This window comes from Hoplias malabaricus, chromosome 13 (genome assembly GCF_029633855.1).
Source record: "Hoplias malabaricus isolate fHopMal1 chromosome 13, fHopMal1.hap1, whole genome shotgun sequence".
Taxonomy (NCBI): Eukaryota; Metazoa; Chordata; class Actinopteri; order Characiformes; family Erythrinidae; genus Hoplias; species Hoplias malabaricus.
This window is the reverse complement of record NC_089812.1, coordinates 29,051,269-29,068,778: the sequence shown is the minus strand read 5'-3', so window position 1 is coordinate 29,068,778 and position 17,510 is coordinate 29,051,269. Positions and strand designations below refer to the sequence as shown.

The window sequence follows — 17,510 nt, the reverse complement described above, 5'->3', positions numbered from 1 at the left end:
TTCCACTTCTTGTGATGTCAGCACTCATCAAGGCTCAGATAATTCAGATGCTGAAGCCACCTTTGGAACGAAAGCCAGTTTCAGGATGTTCGAAGCAATAGTTTGGAAAAGAAAGCAGAAGTGAGGTAAAATCTGTTCATTTTAAAAGAAACTCAGATGAATACTAAGTTCAGAGACGCCTCTAGTTTAACAGTGTTACGTTCTGGCAGCTGATTTTCCGTTAGTTTTAGTGTTTTGAGTAAAATGTGTATTCGTTTTAGTCCCTTTTTAGTAATTTAAATTATAGTTAGTTTAGTCTAGTTTTAGTTGATGAAAAATAACACCATTTTAGTTTATTTCTAGTGCATTAAATTATTGTGTATTTTTAAAGTTTTTACTGTTTTAGAGGCATTATTTATTACTAAAGTTCTTGAACAATAGCCTACATTTTTTTACCACAAAATATATGTTAACATCCAAATATATGGAAAGATTGTGGTCACTTTTATTTAAATATGTTTTGCATTTATTTAACATTAACATTTAAAGATCAAAGTGTGCTGTAAACCAATACTGAGTCGACTCCCAACTCTATGAATTCAACTCTATGAATCATTGGCCATTATTTGTAACAAGCGATTCCCAGATGCTCAAATGAACAATTCTTTGGGAGTTGACTCATCTTCACTCTTCTGTCCAGAGGCACACATTGCCCTGACAACAGTAAACAGACTGTTTTTTCCCTTTGTGACTGTTATTTCCCCCATTTTCCCATGTATTATTCAGTTAGTATTAATTGACGTTAATCATTTTGTGAACATGATCTCGTCTTCAAATGATTATATTTATATAGTTCTTCTCTACACAGCAGGTAACGTCACTGTCACACAGCTCCAGGCTCCTGTGGTTGTGGGTTTGAGATTGACTACCGGTGACTGTGTGTAAGGAGGTGTGTTCTCACCGTGTTCTCCTTGTGTGCGTGTGGGTTTACTCCGGGTGCTCCGGTTTCAACACATGGTCTTTTGTGGATTAGAGACTTAAAATTTTCATAGGTGTGAGTTTGTGAGTGAATGTGAGAGTGTGTGTGTCACCCTGCGAAGGACTTTTGTCCCCGCCTTGCACCCAGTGATTCTGGGTAGGCTTCGGACCCACCACAACCCTGACTTGGTTAAGCGCTTACAGACTATGAATGAATAGTATTAATTAATGGAGTGGGTAACTCTAGTGCCGTACACCTAGCAGACTGAGGATCGAAATCCATCCTCGGCAGTAAACTCACTTAAATAAGAGCTTGGGCAACACTCCTAACTAAAACCAGTGAAGATGTACCCTTGGGGGTACAACTATAGTGACAGTGAAAGGTACCACCACAGTGACAGTGTTTAGGAATTAAATTGTACATTTTAATTAGTGCTGGCATTTGATTGGGGAATAAAAAATGAATCTAACACACAGATTCCGGGTAGGCTCTGGACCCACCATGACCCTGAACTGGGTAAGCGGTTACCGACAATGAATGAATCATTCATTCATTCATTCATGCATTATCTGTAAGCACTTATCCAGTTCAGGGTTGCGGTGGGTCCAGAGCCTACTTGGAATCATTGGACGCAAGGCGGGAATACACCCTGGAGGGGGCGCCAGTCCTTCACAGGGCATGAATGAATCAATCAATCACAAATTTATTCATTGTCTGTAACGGCTTATCCAGTTCAGGGTCATGGTGGGTCAGAAGCCAACCCAGAATCACTGGACACAAGGTGTGAACACACCATGGAGGGGCGGCAGTCCTATCACACTTACAAACGTGGTTTTTGGACCATGGGAGGAAACCCACTGAGACACAGGGAGAACACAACACCTCACAGACAGTCACCCGGAGCAGGACTAGAACCCACAACCTCCAGGTCCCTGTAGCTGTGTGACTGTGACACTACCTGTTATCAGTTTGCCCTAATTAATCACAATTAATCTCATTATCCCTTCTTAAGGCTGACGTTTTAATAATGGACATGTAAAATCCACACAATGAAATCACCTTTATATTGGTTGTGTGTATTTATAAAATAGCAATCACAAAAAAATGTTCAGTAAATAAATAAAATAAATAATAAGTACTTCCTTGTATTTTTGGGAGGGAGAGACATGTGTAATACCCAAGACAAACTGGTGAGAGGAAACTGTTCTTTTTTAACTTAATTGTAATGCCTCAGGGTTAGTTTTGATGGCTTTTGAATTAGAATCCCTTCATTTGATGAGTAAAAAGTTTCAGGGAGAGCTTTACCATTGGAGACAGAAGTTTTAATAGAGAAAATTAATGCTACAGCGCAGCTCATGGCTCAAAAGAAGAGACGAAACAGGAGCTGTGTGTGTGTGTTTGTTTGTGTTTGTGCACATGCACGCGAGAGAGAGAGAGCAAGAGGAGCGAGAGTAAGCGTGAGAGTTAGGATATTTAATACATATTTTAGCATAAATAAAACGTAATCTACCTTTTGAATTCAACAGTAGCAATGCCTTGTTTACACTGCTAAAAAAACAGTAATACATCACTAGACTCTGTAAAATGAGTGAATTATGGGAGGATGTTGTGGCCAAATGTGGTAAAAGATTCATGCGTTAACGTGTTTAGTTAGAACTAATTAGAATTAATATTTTATAATGAATTGGATAAAAAACGTGTGTAGATGCAGGTGGGAAGCTGCTAAAGACAAAAGCACAGTTATAGAAAGAGCACAACAAATAATCTTGAGCTGTGTAGAAATGTGCCATTAATCTTTCTAACGTAATCTCGCCCTCTCACTCTCTCTCTCTCTCTGGACTATTACCTACACCTTCTGTCATGTCTCTGTCTTGCCGTGGGCATTCAATAGGACTATGCAAATGCGGGGTTAATAAAGACTTCCCAGTTGTTGACACGTCTCTCTCTTTCTGTCAGACATTCATCAAGAAAAACCAGAAACAAATTTCAACCCGGAGCCATGTCAGCCTTTCAAAACTCAGGAAGGAAACTCAGTACACTTGTCTAGTTTATTGATTTTTTTTCTTCTCCAGACGTCAGGGGAAAAGAAACCACAATAAATGCCACCATTATCATCCATACAGTACATCCACATGACGCACGAGAAAAGAACCAATGTAAAAAAGAATCCAATAATCCACCTTCGAAATGAAGTAAGAGTCTACCGTGACCGCTTACGTTTGGATCCAGTCCCACGGTAGGCTTGGTGAGGATATATTTATATGTATTTGTTAATATTGATATATATATATTTTTGTATAGTACGTACAGTACCATTGGCCATTAGCTGGCTGTGTTCAGTTTGTTGCTAGCACGGTACGCTGACTGGGTCTCTTGAATCGGTGTGTCCATCGCTCTGTCCAGACTCCATAGGGCCGGCGGAGGAGCCGGTATCTATGACAACCAAAGTGTTCCGCCACGTGAACTTTTCTCCTTTCCTTGGCAACACCCACCAGTGCATGACAGCGAAGGTCCAGCTTTCTGTTTCTTTCTGACTGAGGGGCTATTGCTGAACTGCTGTCAGGATGAAGGACAGCTCACGTGAATGTCAGAGAATGTCACAGAGGAGGCAACAGGCAAAGAACAGATGCTACATTATGTAAAAGAGCTGCTTGAGCTGCTGAAGCTGACTTACGGGATGCTCCCTGCTCACGGCTAATCGGTAAAATCAAGGAGAAGTTGCTTTGAGGGCTCTGTCTTTGGGAGATTCCAGTCGAGCCAAATACAACACAGAGTTAACACTCGGATTGGTCCTTGTACAGTGCAGTGTGTGTGGGAAGGACTCTGGGTTTTCTTTGACCCTGTTCACACCTGGCATTAACATGCGTCCTGGCCAGTCTTATCACAAGAGACGGGCAAAACTGATTATAACTGTGTTATAAAACTGTTTATAACGTATTTTGCGTTGGATTTTGCTTTTCAGACAGAAATGCCACATGCACGGGTTCTTGCTCACTCTCCAGTGGGGGCCTGGAGAGTGAGCAAGCCTTTCAGAGCACGTGGTCTATAAGACCAGCTTATGAAAGAATGGGAGAGGACACGTGGAGAGAAACTAGGGCTAATGAAGCAGCTGATGTGGGCTGTAATTTCTTGCTTTCGAAGATCAATCCAGACGCATTACTGCTCACATTACCAATGTGATGAGGTCTGATCTCAGACCACCTTCTAGATGCTTCATACCCATTTCACACAGTGCGTCTGTTTAAGTTCTGATCGTTCCCAGACAATGCCAAGTGTGTACAGGGTCTGTAGAAATATTCCAGAATGATTTCTAATAATGGCAAAGTTTTTTTTTTCTTTATAAACACCACTGTGGCATGTCTGCTCTGAAAGAGGAGTTTCACCACATTTCCAAAATCTCTTCATAAATACGTTTAATGTGAAATGTATCATTAAATGACATCAAGTAAAGGTATTATATAAGTACATTATATTAAGGAGGGTTCCGAGCTCAGGTTTGACCATGAACATCATAAAATATTCAATCACACCAGACCTTTGTAGGTTCTCTGCTCAGTTTGGATCATTGTGTAACTGGATCACTGGTCCTTTATGGTCAGAAATGGTTATAAGTGTGAGCCCTGTTTCCTAACAAATACGATACGCCTCTCTACAACATAAAAGTTCACTTCCATCCACTCTGAAAGGCTTTGTTTACATCTCTACCATTGAACTACACTGAGATTTGGAAATGTGAGTGGGATTCCCCTTTACCCAAGTCACGCAGTCCATTAATATGGCTGAGGTGTATCGCCAGGCATACCGCAGTGTGGCATTCAGATCGAATGTAGTTTTTGACTGTGGAAGGTTGACAGGACTTTGGTAGCGGCTCTAAATCTTTGTGCACCGAGGTTCATGAGTCTGCTGTTTTACAGGACATTAACGTGAGGTTAGGCATGAAGGGTGAACTGTTGTGTTCCAGATGTGCTAGCTGTGTGGCAGGTGTTGGTCCAGCTGCTGGGGAGGAGTGGTGAAGGAGGAGGATTTGAGGGTCAAAGAGAGGGGGAGAGAGAGAGAGAGATTGCATCATGCTGGCTGAGCAGTTACTGCAAGGTTATATATTTCAGGTGAATCTGCAGCATTTTTGCTGAGGGAAATGTGTGTGTGTGTGTTTGTAGGCTGAAGAGAAAACAGTAAGAATGATGAGAAGGTGTGTGTAATATAGGACTGCACGATATATCGTTTATATCACTGTTGGCCTTTGCTGCACTGATAGTAACTAAAGCTACAGTAAATGAAAGCATTAACCTTTACACACAGGTCATCTCTCAAGATTATTCATGAATCAAGGCTAAGAATTGAAATATAGGATGAGACAGTGCAGTCATTGCATTTACAGTGACAAGTAGTAATGCTTGATACAGTAATAAATATTTCCACATTATTTTTAATATTATCTTTGGTTTATATCATTATAGTAAGAGTTTTACTGCTGTAATATACAGAGGTCACCCTCCATTTATACCCCTTTCAAGTACCACTTCTTCATATTTCAGGAGATGTAATATATAATTAAATACAAGCCTTGCTTGAATTGTACTCTGCTCCTTATTTTTTTGAGACTTAAATAGGAATAACTGGTGCCTAACAGTTTTTCTGAATGGAGAATAACGAAAATATAAGGGTGGTCTCTAACTATTGCACTGTTCTATATTTTAATCAAGTATATATAGTGTATTACTTTTATAAGGTACAGATATAACTGCAACACAGTACTTTGTGTGTGTGTGTGTGTGTGTGTGTGTGTGTTGCAGTGGAGGAGATTAGCGAGCTCAGTTTGGCTTTGGACTTCAGGGACGGGTCACATGGAGATGAGCGTTCCACTGCACAGTTCACCAGTAGGCCACAGACCCACCACATGTACACACACACACACACACACACACACACAGCACCATTTGTGACCCTACTGTTTCATTCCCACCCTGTTGTGTTATGTAGCTGTGTAAAGGTTTCAGGAAATCCTCAGAAATTACATCAATATTATTTCACTGTAATTTCAGTCACTCGTTAGAATGAGAATCCCACATAATTTCAGAGTTTTTATCTAAACATTCCATTAACATAAAAGTATAGGTGTTGCTGAGTATTTAATTAATTTAGATGTAATGTTTAATTAGTAACAAAATAGACATTTAATTTGTGGGTGAATATGAATAGTTACTCACTAACTAGCAGTTTGTTTATGAAACTGTACCCGAACCATTCCATATTCTGAACAATACTGTATCCGGTAAATGAACCTGATTGTGAGTCGAGATAAAGCCGAGAGGCGCTAACGTTTACCTGTGACTGATTTGCATACGGCGCTCTGCTGCAAAAATGCCTGAAATCTGATTAAACGCAAAAAAGAGTTCCTTTGAGCACAACCCACTCAAATGAGGATTTGGGAAACATTTCCATGAGCAGTTTGTAACGAGCGTGCGTAGAGTGCAGAGGGCTGGAGATTAGAGGGAGATAAATGGAGAGTGTAGGGGGCTTTATGACTGTGCATAAACAGACATATCATTCAGGATGTACCTGCCTTCATAACGGTGCTAATGTGCAGGCCTGTGGGGACGGATTCGCCACACTGCCTTTAACTTCAGGCAAGGGATGTTTTTAGTTATGAGCTCATAAAAAGCTCTCTCTCTCTCTTGCTCTCTCTCTCTCTCTCTCTCTCTCTCTCTCTCTTGCTCTCTCTCTCTCTCTCTCTGTCTCTCTATCACTCTCTCTTGCTCTCTCTCTCTCTCTCTCTCTCTCTCTCTCTCTCTGTCTCTCTCTCTGTCTCTCTCTCTCCTGCAGTGAATCAAAGAGCGAGACGCTTTGATGTTCCACATTGTGCTTTTATGTTACCACATTTAGCATCACAAGTTTGTTTTCCCTTCTTTCTCTCCCCCTCTTTTGCTCTTGTTCCCTTTTTCATCTCCCTGCCTGTATCTCTACCATCACGTAATTCCTCCTGTCCTCTGCTTTGCTTTTATGCGCTTACTTCATCCGCCTCTGTTTAACTAGCTTCTCCTTCTTTTTCTGTTCTCAAGCCCTCAGTGTCTCAGCGAACCCAAGTCCCCTTCTTCCCTCGCTCGCGTCTTCACCTCCCACCGCCTCTCTACTTCCCTTCTTCCCGTCTTCACGCTCACATTTCTGTCCCTTCTTGCTTTCTTGTCCGCTACCAAAGCTAACCGGCTAGTCTGAGCTAGCCTTGCCCTGAAAACATTGTTTTGACGAAGTCTCCATGTTCTTGATTTTGTTAATGACTGTTTTCCCTTAAAACAACACTAGGTAGCATTTTTACTTTAAAGTTATCACTACAGCTTCAAAATCAGATGCTTTACTGACATGCACTCTTAAATATAAAGGTGCTACAAAGGGTTCTGTGAGCAATGCCATAAAAGAACCTCATTTGGTCCCATACAGAACCATGTTTGTTTAGAAGTGTGAGTGTGAAGAACCTTTTAAAGTTTTAAATCCTTCATTTTACATAAAGGGTGTTTACTAATTTAAAGGTTGTTAGCAAAAATGGTTCTTTAAGGAAGTAAAAGTAGTTCTTCTATGGCATTTCTTAAAGAACCCCTTCTAGCACCTTTATTTTGAAGAGTGTGTTTAATAGAGAGAATAGAGTCTGTCATTGCTACTCCAGACTCGGCACTGCAGAAACCACACTATGTAACTTTTTTAGAGGAGGGTAGGAAACAAGTGAATTTGACTCTGCAACTGCAGGAGCAAAAATACCAAATCTTACCTAGTGCCCCGTTAACTGTAATCATCATTAAATGGTGCAGTTGTGGAAGGTCAGCTCGACTGCTGTTTTCTAATGCGGTAATTTGGACTGTGGAAACATCTTCCGGGCCAAATGAATTTCAGAATCAACCACTAGCAATTCTGTTTAGACGAGCCTTTAATTAAGTCTTAAGTGTGATTAAATTATGCATAATTATCGTAATAGTATTTCTCTTTTTCAGCCTGAGATAAGGGGGCTGACTCCAGCGGAAAAAGGACGGCGCATTCGTGCATTCAGCAGCGAACTTATCATGCCGTGAAATCACGAATCCTGACAGCAACAAAATGTAATCTTTTCTCTCCCACCTTCTCGCGTGGCCAGAACAATAGAGCAAGCAGTTTAATTCATACTCAACGTCTCTTTCTCTAGGCTTTACTTTAATTAAGGACTTCTCTGCACCTCTATTACTTTTGTCTCCTGTCTCTCTCTCTTCTTGCTCGCGTTCACTTTTTCTCGGTTTGCCTTTTTCGCTGTCTTTGAGTCCTAGTTGTGTTTTTCGATAGCCCCTTTTGCGGTCTAGGAGGCCGTGAGGTCAAAGCGGCCTCTGTTTCTTTGTTGGACGCATGGTGAGTTTAACCTGAATTATGCACCTTCTCTCTCAGGAACTGTGAACTCAAACAGCCCAGCTCCTGCATAGTAGGTGTATGGAAATGGACATGGTAATTCCTCTTTGTTTTTTTGACCTCAAGCACGTGCGCGTCACTTTGCCCTGCCGCAGGGCCCACGGTTCTTTTAAAGCACTCTGGTGGGAGTTGCCAGTCACCACAGCCTCGTGTTAAGATGCGCTCTCGTCTGCGTACCTGTGCTAGACAGATCGATTTGCATATATAGATTTTTGCAGGTCACATTTGTCAGGTTTTTTCCGAGAGGTTCTTCAAGACATTTATCATGGGAGCAAAATGCCTTACATTCACCTTGGGAATATTACAGATGATCAAACACAATCCATGGAAAAATGCTCAGTTTGGAAAGGGATCCTTTTCTAAAGAGGTCACTCATGTAAGATTCCCTGCACTGGGAATTCTACAGTCTTTACCCTCTTTAGAATGTGCCCCCTTCTGATATTGGAACAGTGCCAACTCCTACATCATCCACAACCCCAACCCGTTTCTTTCTTTCCTGCTGTCCTCTCCTCATCCCTTCATCCCTGGCTATACCTTCTGCTCAAGTCTCAAATCCTATCCCCCTTCTTTCCCCTCTATCTCAGCCCGTTCCTCCCTCTACCCAGAAGGCAGGTAGGGCATCTCGTTGTGGTAGTTGTAGTCCGGGCACACTTTCTGCACCAGCCGGTAGTCCGTACTGTAGAAGGAGATGTAGATACAGATGACCTTGAAGGGCTTGGAGCAGATCCAGGAGACGTGGCTTTGCGTCTGCTCCTGGAAGCAGGTCTTGGACGGGTCGTAGTTGCACAGCGAAGTGCGCTTGCTGCGGTCCACCTTTTCGTAGTCCACCCGGCAGTTGAATATCTTAGAGTCCTTGGGGTAGACCACGCTCTGGCGCTCCAGGTCAAACTCCACCGCCTTGACCGGAGGCACCAGGCTGACGGAGATGTTGCCTTGGCCCGTGGAGTTGTGCCGAAAGTAGACGCTGAACGTCCCGTTCCCGTGGTCCACGATCTTGCCCGTGATGAGCAGGTTGAGGCGCACCGTCTTGATGTTGGAGTAGAAGTCGCCCCAGCCGAACATCTTCTTGAACTTGCCCGTCTTGACGATGGGCCGGCGCTTGACCCGGGAGTTCCCCGAGGGATCTGCATCGACGTTAGGGTCCTGCTTGAGCAGGTCGCTGCCCAGCATTTCCCAGAACTCTTGCTTGGAGAAGGGTACGGGTGAGCGATAGGGCAGCTCCAGCGCCGAAGCGTTGGCCGCCCGTCCCCGGCTGTGCAGTACCCAGCGACTGAGGGGCGAGATGGAGCCCTGACCGCTCAGCACGCCCAGAGTCTTTGAGGGGTCGGCAGGGGATGAGGACTTCGCACTCATAGAAGAAGAGGAAGAGGAGGAGTGCGGATCTTCCTGTCCCAGGGCCAACTGTAGACACAGAAAGAGAGACGGATACCATGGGATTTGGGTGGAGATGATGAAAGAGGAGGCGAACAGTGACAAAGATAGAGAAGGAGGAAGGTTGGAAAGAATGAGAGAGAAAAAAAATAAAGAACAAATTAGATTCAAGTCTTCCTCAAATATCACTTCAACATGACAGCTATCAATCAAGACATAAAATACAATGAACGTCCCCATGGTTTACTTTAGCTCTCCACTTGAATGAATTTATATTAGAGTTCTAGCATCCGTGCCTCACTCTGTTGCCTCATATTGCATGTGAAAGCACCGGTCCCCTTACTGCTCATCTGTTTGTACAAGGCAGATTCTATACCACCCCCGTGGCTAATAAGGCGCTGAGGCGTTTCTCCAATAGACTGTATTATTTCCACAAGAGAAAGAAAAGGATTTAATCCTTTGCTCCTGGAGTACTTGAGACAAGAAGCAATCACCTCCTAGAAAGTGAAGGAGGGGATGGAGAGGCTTGGGAACGGACTTCAATGTGCAATTAAAATTTTTTAATATTTTAATTATTATGAAAAATGATCATAGCACAAAGCTGTAGGTAACAGAGAGAGCATTGAGAGGTAGAGTATTGAGGGTGGTGTGTGTGTGTGTGTGTGTGCGGACCCAGGTTGGGGATAGGAAAAGTGAAGTGGTTAGGTGATAAACCAAGTGCAGGTGTGGGTGTCTGCTTGAGTGTGTGAAACAGTTGTCTTGGTTCATACGTGGCTTAGTGAAGTGGCTGAGTGGGTGTAATGGATAATTATTACATGGTAATAATCTATTAGAATCCCATAGACACTATCCACCGCCAAGAGCAAAGCTGAAGAGCTTCAGCCCTTCAGATTATTCAGCGCGTGTGTGGGTGCCTTTTCAGGCTACGTGTGTATTTAGCTCTGTGTGGGGACCCTAGGTTCTCCAGAGGTGAAAAATTCTGGGTTGCTGAGAATCTTACTGACTTTTATAAACATTTTATAAAATGGTGACACAAACCTGGGGTCACAATGTCTAAAATGTACATGTAGTTTTAAATCACTTTTTCTAAATAACATGTAAACCTGCTTATATCTGTTGAGTTTTGATATGTCATGCTCATAAAATGGTGGTTGATCAGGGGGCTATGACACAAAGCTGGACTTCTGAATTTAGCCAGATAACTTAAGCCTCAGATCGAATGTTCACTGTAGGAAAAGAGCTAAAGGACTTCAAATCTGGGGTTATTTAGTTGACTGAAAAATCCTGCTTCTTGGTACAAGCCCCTGAAATTAGGACATTTTTTGAGGGGAATATTTGTCTTATACCTCTTCACTATATATTTTGTGTTTTAGGCCAAAACCTTACATTGGAACCAGTGTCAAATAATGCCTTCTGTATCAACATATTAATAACTGTTAAAAGACCAGTGAGGGTCTTTTAGAAGCAAACTGTCTGCTTCCTATCACCACCAGTGTGAGTAATTCTAAGGTTAATGTTGTGTTAGCTTAGCATTTATAGCAGTTAACACAGAGGGCAACAGGGATACCTCAGAATGACAGGAATACAAACCAAATTGTGGCTGTGTTTCTCTCTCTCTCTCTCTCTCTCTCTCTCTCTCTCTCACTGTTTGTCTGACTGTGTGTGTGTGTGTTTGTGTGTATGCTTTTCATGTCGCTGTAGACATGGAGCTTGGGGTGCATCAGCAGCGAGTGCTATCTGTTTGATGTATTGTTCATGCTTTGTCTGCCCTGGTGCTCAGTAAGCCTCGGCTAAGGCTTCTAGCATTTCCTGATATTTCCAGCCTTGTACACAATGTGCTCACTGCTCAGAATCCACCAAAACTGACCCCACCATGCTTTACAATTAATTACCATGGAAATGGGCCCTTTCAATAAAGTGTCATATCTATGAATGCCTGAGGACTCTGAATGTGCGCCTTTGAGTGTGCGTGCATGTGTTTCACAATCAGGAATAAAGCTGGAGACAAGGCAGTGAACACAGTGCAGAAAGTGCGTGCTCTTTTAAAGCCCCTCTCAGATTCCAGCTTGTGTTCCGTCAGATTGTGTGTGAGGGTGTGTTTTGCCATGTATTTGTATCTTTGTAGAGACCAAAGGTAAAAGTACAGGATATTTTATATAGTATATGTTTTGATATTGTGGGAGCATGCGCTGTGTAACAATAAAGAAAAATCCCTGTATTAATTATTATCATTAATACTAATAATGTTAAATTAATTGATAACAGTCTAAAACCTCCTTCGTGTATCTGGCTTATGATTGTTCAGTCTTCACTGTGTTGTTATTTGAAGAAACAGGAATAGTATAATAATTATAATTATTAATATTAATTTAATGTGTTCTGTAATTAATCTGCAGTTTTCTTATTGATTTATTAATCTTAGATTGAACTTAATTTTTGTCAAGATTAAATTATAAGATAAAATAATTAAAAACACATTAGTTTTAAATAAATAAATAAATTAATTAATTATTTAATATCACTGTGGTTACTGTTACTGTTTTGGGTATCCGAGCCCAGATTATAACACGTGTGTGTGTGTATGTGTCTGATGGTTTGCATGCATGACCTAACTATCAGGATATATGACTGTGCATATTCAGTCAACGTCCTGCCATGTGTTTTATATATGTGTGTGTGTGTGTGTGTCCTCCTGTCAGGGCAGGCCTTATCGTGTGCTCTTAAGGATATGTCTGCTCCATAATGCATGGAGCCGTGCCTCAGCCCTGATCCCCGCGCCCACTCTTGCACTCCACGCCTTCCTTATTCAGGCTTACTTGGGCTTATTCCGGCTTAATCAGGCTTACTCATGCCTTCCCTGCCTCATTCTACCTTTTCCTGCCTATCTCCGCATCGCTGTAAGACCGACTGGAGTCCATTTTACTCAGGCAGGATTAGCGTACAGTGCTTTCTCTCTAATTCAGGCTTACGCAGTCTTTTTCTGCCTCTCACTCATTCTGCTCATCTGGCTCCAGCTCCAGCTCCACTTCCTTTCTGTTCCATTTTGCACCCCCCTACCTCACCCTAAAAAAAGTGCAAAATAATAAAAGAAAAAGAGGAAGGCATTGAATATCTGTGTAGCAAATCTCTTGGATTAATAGCCGGCCTTGGCGTATGCATAATACCCTTGTTGCCTGAATAATCCTACATTAGATGCATTTCAAATCCACTAATCTGTTATGCAGCTTCGGAAAAGTAGCTCTCGGAACGGTGGCATGCCGGCTAATTAGAGTTATGAATTTTAAATTGAATTACTGTGTGTGGAACAAAAAAAGGAAAAAGGGAAGTAGTCTGCGCGGTTCCTGTTCTCAGTAAATCTTTGTATTAGTGGCAGCGCAGTGGCTGAGCTCTGCTGTTGGCTTTCAGGTGTTGGGTTTTATCCAGCTAATGAAGTCTTACCCTTGTTCATGTGTTGACAGTCTGACTGAGGGGGTGTTGTGTCCTAAAGTGGTATTGATTTTGCTGCCCTCGCTGCAGTGTGGTGCAGGACTGTGGTGCAGGTGTTTTCTGTTGCAGCGCAGAGACGGCAAGTTTTGAGATCCTTTTTAAGCTAATGTTAACACTTTTTGTACTCGGCTGTCTCCTGGGTCCACTCCGCAGATCGAGTTGGCTATGGTGCCTCGTTTGTGAATTGTTTTTTCGAACTGCTGCTGAACATAGCTTCATTGGACAGCTCAACACACTTGGAGGAGAACACTAACTGACCAGTTCTGTTATTTCTATTAGCATACGCCCACATATGCCTACTTTAGGCATCCAACCAATGTAGTGAGAGATGACCACCCAGATGCAACTGGCTGATTCCTGATAGGGCATTTAGGGCAGTTATTCAAATGCAATGCATGTCTAGATTTTAACCTGTTGTCAAAGGGTACTTAAATAATAAGCAGTGGTTCTACACAGTAACCATGAACACCTTAAGTTTATTTGGTTTACACTGTTGAGAAGTGGAACCATACTGGGGACGACAGCATGCAGCCGCATTAGAGAAATTCATCTGAGGGATATGTGTTTTCTCTGTGTCTGTGTGGGTGTCCTCCAGGGGCTCCAGTTTCCTCCCACAGTCCTGAAACCCATGGTAGTAGGTGGAGGCTGTGTGAAAGTGTTCAGATGTGTGAGTGGGTGATGCCATGTGATGGACCAGCGCCCTGTCTGGATAGTGTCCTGGCCTTGTGCCCAGAGACTATAAACAGGAAGGGGCAAAAAACAACAACAACAACAACAACAAAGTTGTCCTTAAAGACAGTATTTCTATTAAAACCATGAATATAGAAATGGTTCTACAGAATGATGGAGAATATATGTATAAAATGATTGTATATAACACCTAGAAGGGTTCTATTGTTACAAGCTGGACGTTGTAATAGAGCAACACTCTTTGGTGCTGTATAGAACCTTATAGAAACACACTATTTACATTAAGCTGAAGAAAGAATTCCCTATGCCAAGACATATTTAAGCGAACAAATAATTTCATACAGAACTGACAGCTCTAAAGTGTGTCGTTTTGGTACTGTGTCTTCCTTAAGAGGCATTTCTAATCATTGTTCTGAATTAAACACTGTAGGCAGGAGGCTAGTTGAAGTTGGGAGTGTGTAATTGGCTGATGTTGCTGATTTTGCGCATCCCTTAGTCCCTCATTATCTATGCCATTTATCTTTTCTCCAACAGAAACCTGCTGGAGAGCACATAGGGTCCTGAGCTTAAAAAGTGCTTCCAATTGTGGACAGACTGAAAGCCCAGGACTGTTTTGTTCTCTCTCTCTCTCTCTCTCTCTCTCTCTCTCTCTCTCTCTCTCTCTCTCCTTCTCTCTCTCTCTCTCTCTCCTTCTCTCTCTCTCTCTCTCTCTCTCTCTCTCTCTCTCTCCTTCTCTCTCTCTCTCTCTCTCTCTCTCTCTCTCTCTCTCTCTCTCTCTGTGTGTGTGTGTGTGTGTGTGTGTGTGTGTGTGTGTGTGTGTGTGTGTTCATATATATATATATATATATATATATGAGTGTGTATGTTTTGCTGGTTTGCTGTTTTCTTGTTATTTTTCTGGACTCCAGAGAAAGTTTTTTCCCCTCAGCCTATTTGTTACTGTGTCCTTCTAAACTCCCTCCAGTCAGTCTTGGCGAGTCCATGTATAAAAGCTCCTGTTTTGTGCCAAAATGTGATGTCTATGCAGCACATCTATTGCATCACCCTGACATCAAGTATATACCGTACGACTCCACAAATTACTGGTGTTGTTCCTTTCAGTGCCACGTTTGGGAGTGTGTCCTTGCTGTTAAAATTACTGGCAGGTGTATGGGTTGTTCGCTCAAGGCCCCGCTAAAAATCAGAGGCAGTAGGCCCTGCGTTTATGTACAAAGCTGGCGCACAAGACTGAATGTAAAGTTTATGGTCCGTGTGAATGGAAAAATAACACGCATCCCTCTCTCTCTCGCCCTCATGCATATGTATCATGCATAAGATGAACTGGCAAATGGGCGAAGACCGCACAACACATTAGAGAACACATGGATGGAGGCAGTGGAAATAGAGGTTTATATATTTTTTACATTCTGGCCACAAAGACGTAATCATTTTAAACACCTTTGATACTTCAGATTCTTTGTTACTGGTAATTGAATGTCTGGTCCTGTGTCCCACCTTATTTCTGGGCATCCCTATGAGTGCCATTGATCCTGGCGTGTCCTGAAATTCTGAGACCTTGCTGTTCTATCAGAGACTGCAGCAGGCTCATGTTTTTTCTTTTCTGTTTTTTTTTAAAGTTTTTTATAGCTCTGGTAGGTTCAGCTGAGTGGGGGATCTATGACCCTGCATTTCCCCCTCAGCAGTCTGCACTCTCCACCCTCTCGCACTCAGCCAAAACGGCCTCCACCCGACCCTGCAGCCCGAGAGCTGCCAGCAAATCTGATCTTTCTGATCCACCCCCAACCCCCCCCCCCCCGGAGAGGCCCCTCCGAGGCCCGGATTAATAATGAATAAAAATAAGAAGCAGGGCAGACGTATTGATTTTAATCTATTCAGGCCTCACCCTCATTTCTCTCATTTACTTTCGATCTCTTTTTAAAGAGGGGAGGACGGTGTGGACTCAGATCCGGGGAGGTGGACTGATGAGGACAAACTGCAGTGTTCCTCCTACGCCTGCCCTGCCACTCTCACTCCGGCTATCCATCCATCCATATCTCTCTCTCTCTCTCTCTCTCTCTCTCTCACTCTCTTATCCTTCCCTGTCCCTGCATTAACCCCATCTTGATGAACATCCTTAGCAAAGCATTCATAGACCTTAGGTCATTTGTCATATCTCATCTCTTGCCAAATTACAGGATGGAACTCAATCACTCCAGAAAACACAGTTCCACTGCTCCCAAAACCAATACCTGTTCACCTTTATATCACTGTTTCCCACAGTTTGCATTGTGCATAATGACCTTGAGCTTGTTCTGCTGCTCTGGGGCATTATATATAATGGTTTTCTATGGGGATTATACAGAGTGGTTTGAACATCATCAACAGGAGGACTTAAGCAGCTGAATTCACTGATTTATTATATGTCTACAAACTTTTGGACAGGTAGTGTAACTGCTTTTTTAGCAGCAGTATTTAAATGGCTGACAGCTCTGAATAGAAGCCTCCATTTCTCACTCTTTTTTTTTTTTTCTTTCAGACAGCTTTCCCAAGCCAAGTCTGTTAGATGCTGGGACCATCTTCTCTGATTAGAGTTGAAAAGATCAGCTTCAGCATCACCCAGCAAAAGATAGAGATGACGCAGGATATGACTTAACACCTCCAGTACACTAGGAGTCAATCTCAGCAGGGGGGCGAGCGGCATTAGGATTAAACTGTATATTATGAAACCCAAATCAGAGCCCACTCAAGTCACGTACAGTAGGGGCCATAAGGGGTGGTGCTTTGTGGTAGGAAATAAACATGTGCGTTAGCAAGTGTGAAATAATTATTATTTACTGCAGTACTTCATCTGAATCTGGAGAAAGTTTGTCAGTGTCAGTGGAGTTCATTGCAAGAACTCATCTTATAGACAGCAGTGGGCCGACTAGTTTGAGCATCTCCCTCTGCAACGCTGCTTCTTCGGGTAAAATAAGGTCTTAGCACTTTTCTTTTGCTTGAGTTAATTTCCAGTTCATTCTGATGAAAGGCATTTAAAGCTCAATTAAAACTAGACAAGTGCATTTCCTCAAGAAAATCTCCATCCAATCCCTCTGTAATGAGTTAAAGTGGCATTTGTGATTCAGAGCGAATCCTCCAACATCAGTTACTTCACTAGTGTTCTGCTGGCTGAATACCATCAGATCCTCACAGTATTATTCCAACCTCCAATATGAAGCCTTTCCCAAGGACTACAGGCTCTATTCCCTACTCCTTAACTGACACACAACTCAGTTACAGCACTGGCAAGTGTTGTTTGGGTCGGACATGGGCCAACTGTCACGATCCAGGCTTGACTTGGGTTACAGAACGTGTGGTGTGGGCCAGACGTGGCCCTAATGTTGATTTGCCCAGAATTGGTCCACAACACTCCACAAAGCTGAGACTCACCCTGTGTCAATGCCATGATTCAAGGCCAAATGGGCTATGGGAATTATAGATGTGGGCCACATATGGGCCAATCATTCATTGTTAACTGGGTGGTGTACTTAAGATTGGAAGTTAATGACACGATTAATAATAAGATTACATCATAATATGATTATGATGTAATCAATACAAAATCAAA

General features: G+C 42.6%; 1 protein-coding gene across 1 annotated transcript in view; it reads right to left on the bottom strand.

Annotated features, from left to right (window-relative positions):
* Window positions 1-6,170: 6,170 nt before the first annotated feature.
* Window positions 6,171-17,510, bottom strand: part of LOC136665081 (neurexophilin-1) — a 48,053-nt gene continuing 36,713 nt past the window's right edge. Inside the window, exon 2 of the mRNA XM_066642641.1 lies at window positions 6,171-9,781. Coding sequence (XP_066498738.1) covers window positions 8,978-9,781 — 804 coding nt within the window. The 3' untranslated portion in view covers window positions 6,171-8,977. The remainder of the gene's footprint in view (window positions 9,782-17,510) is intronic.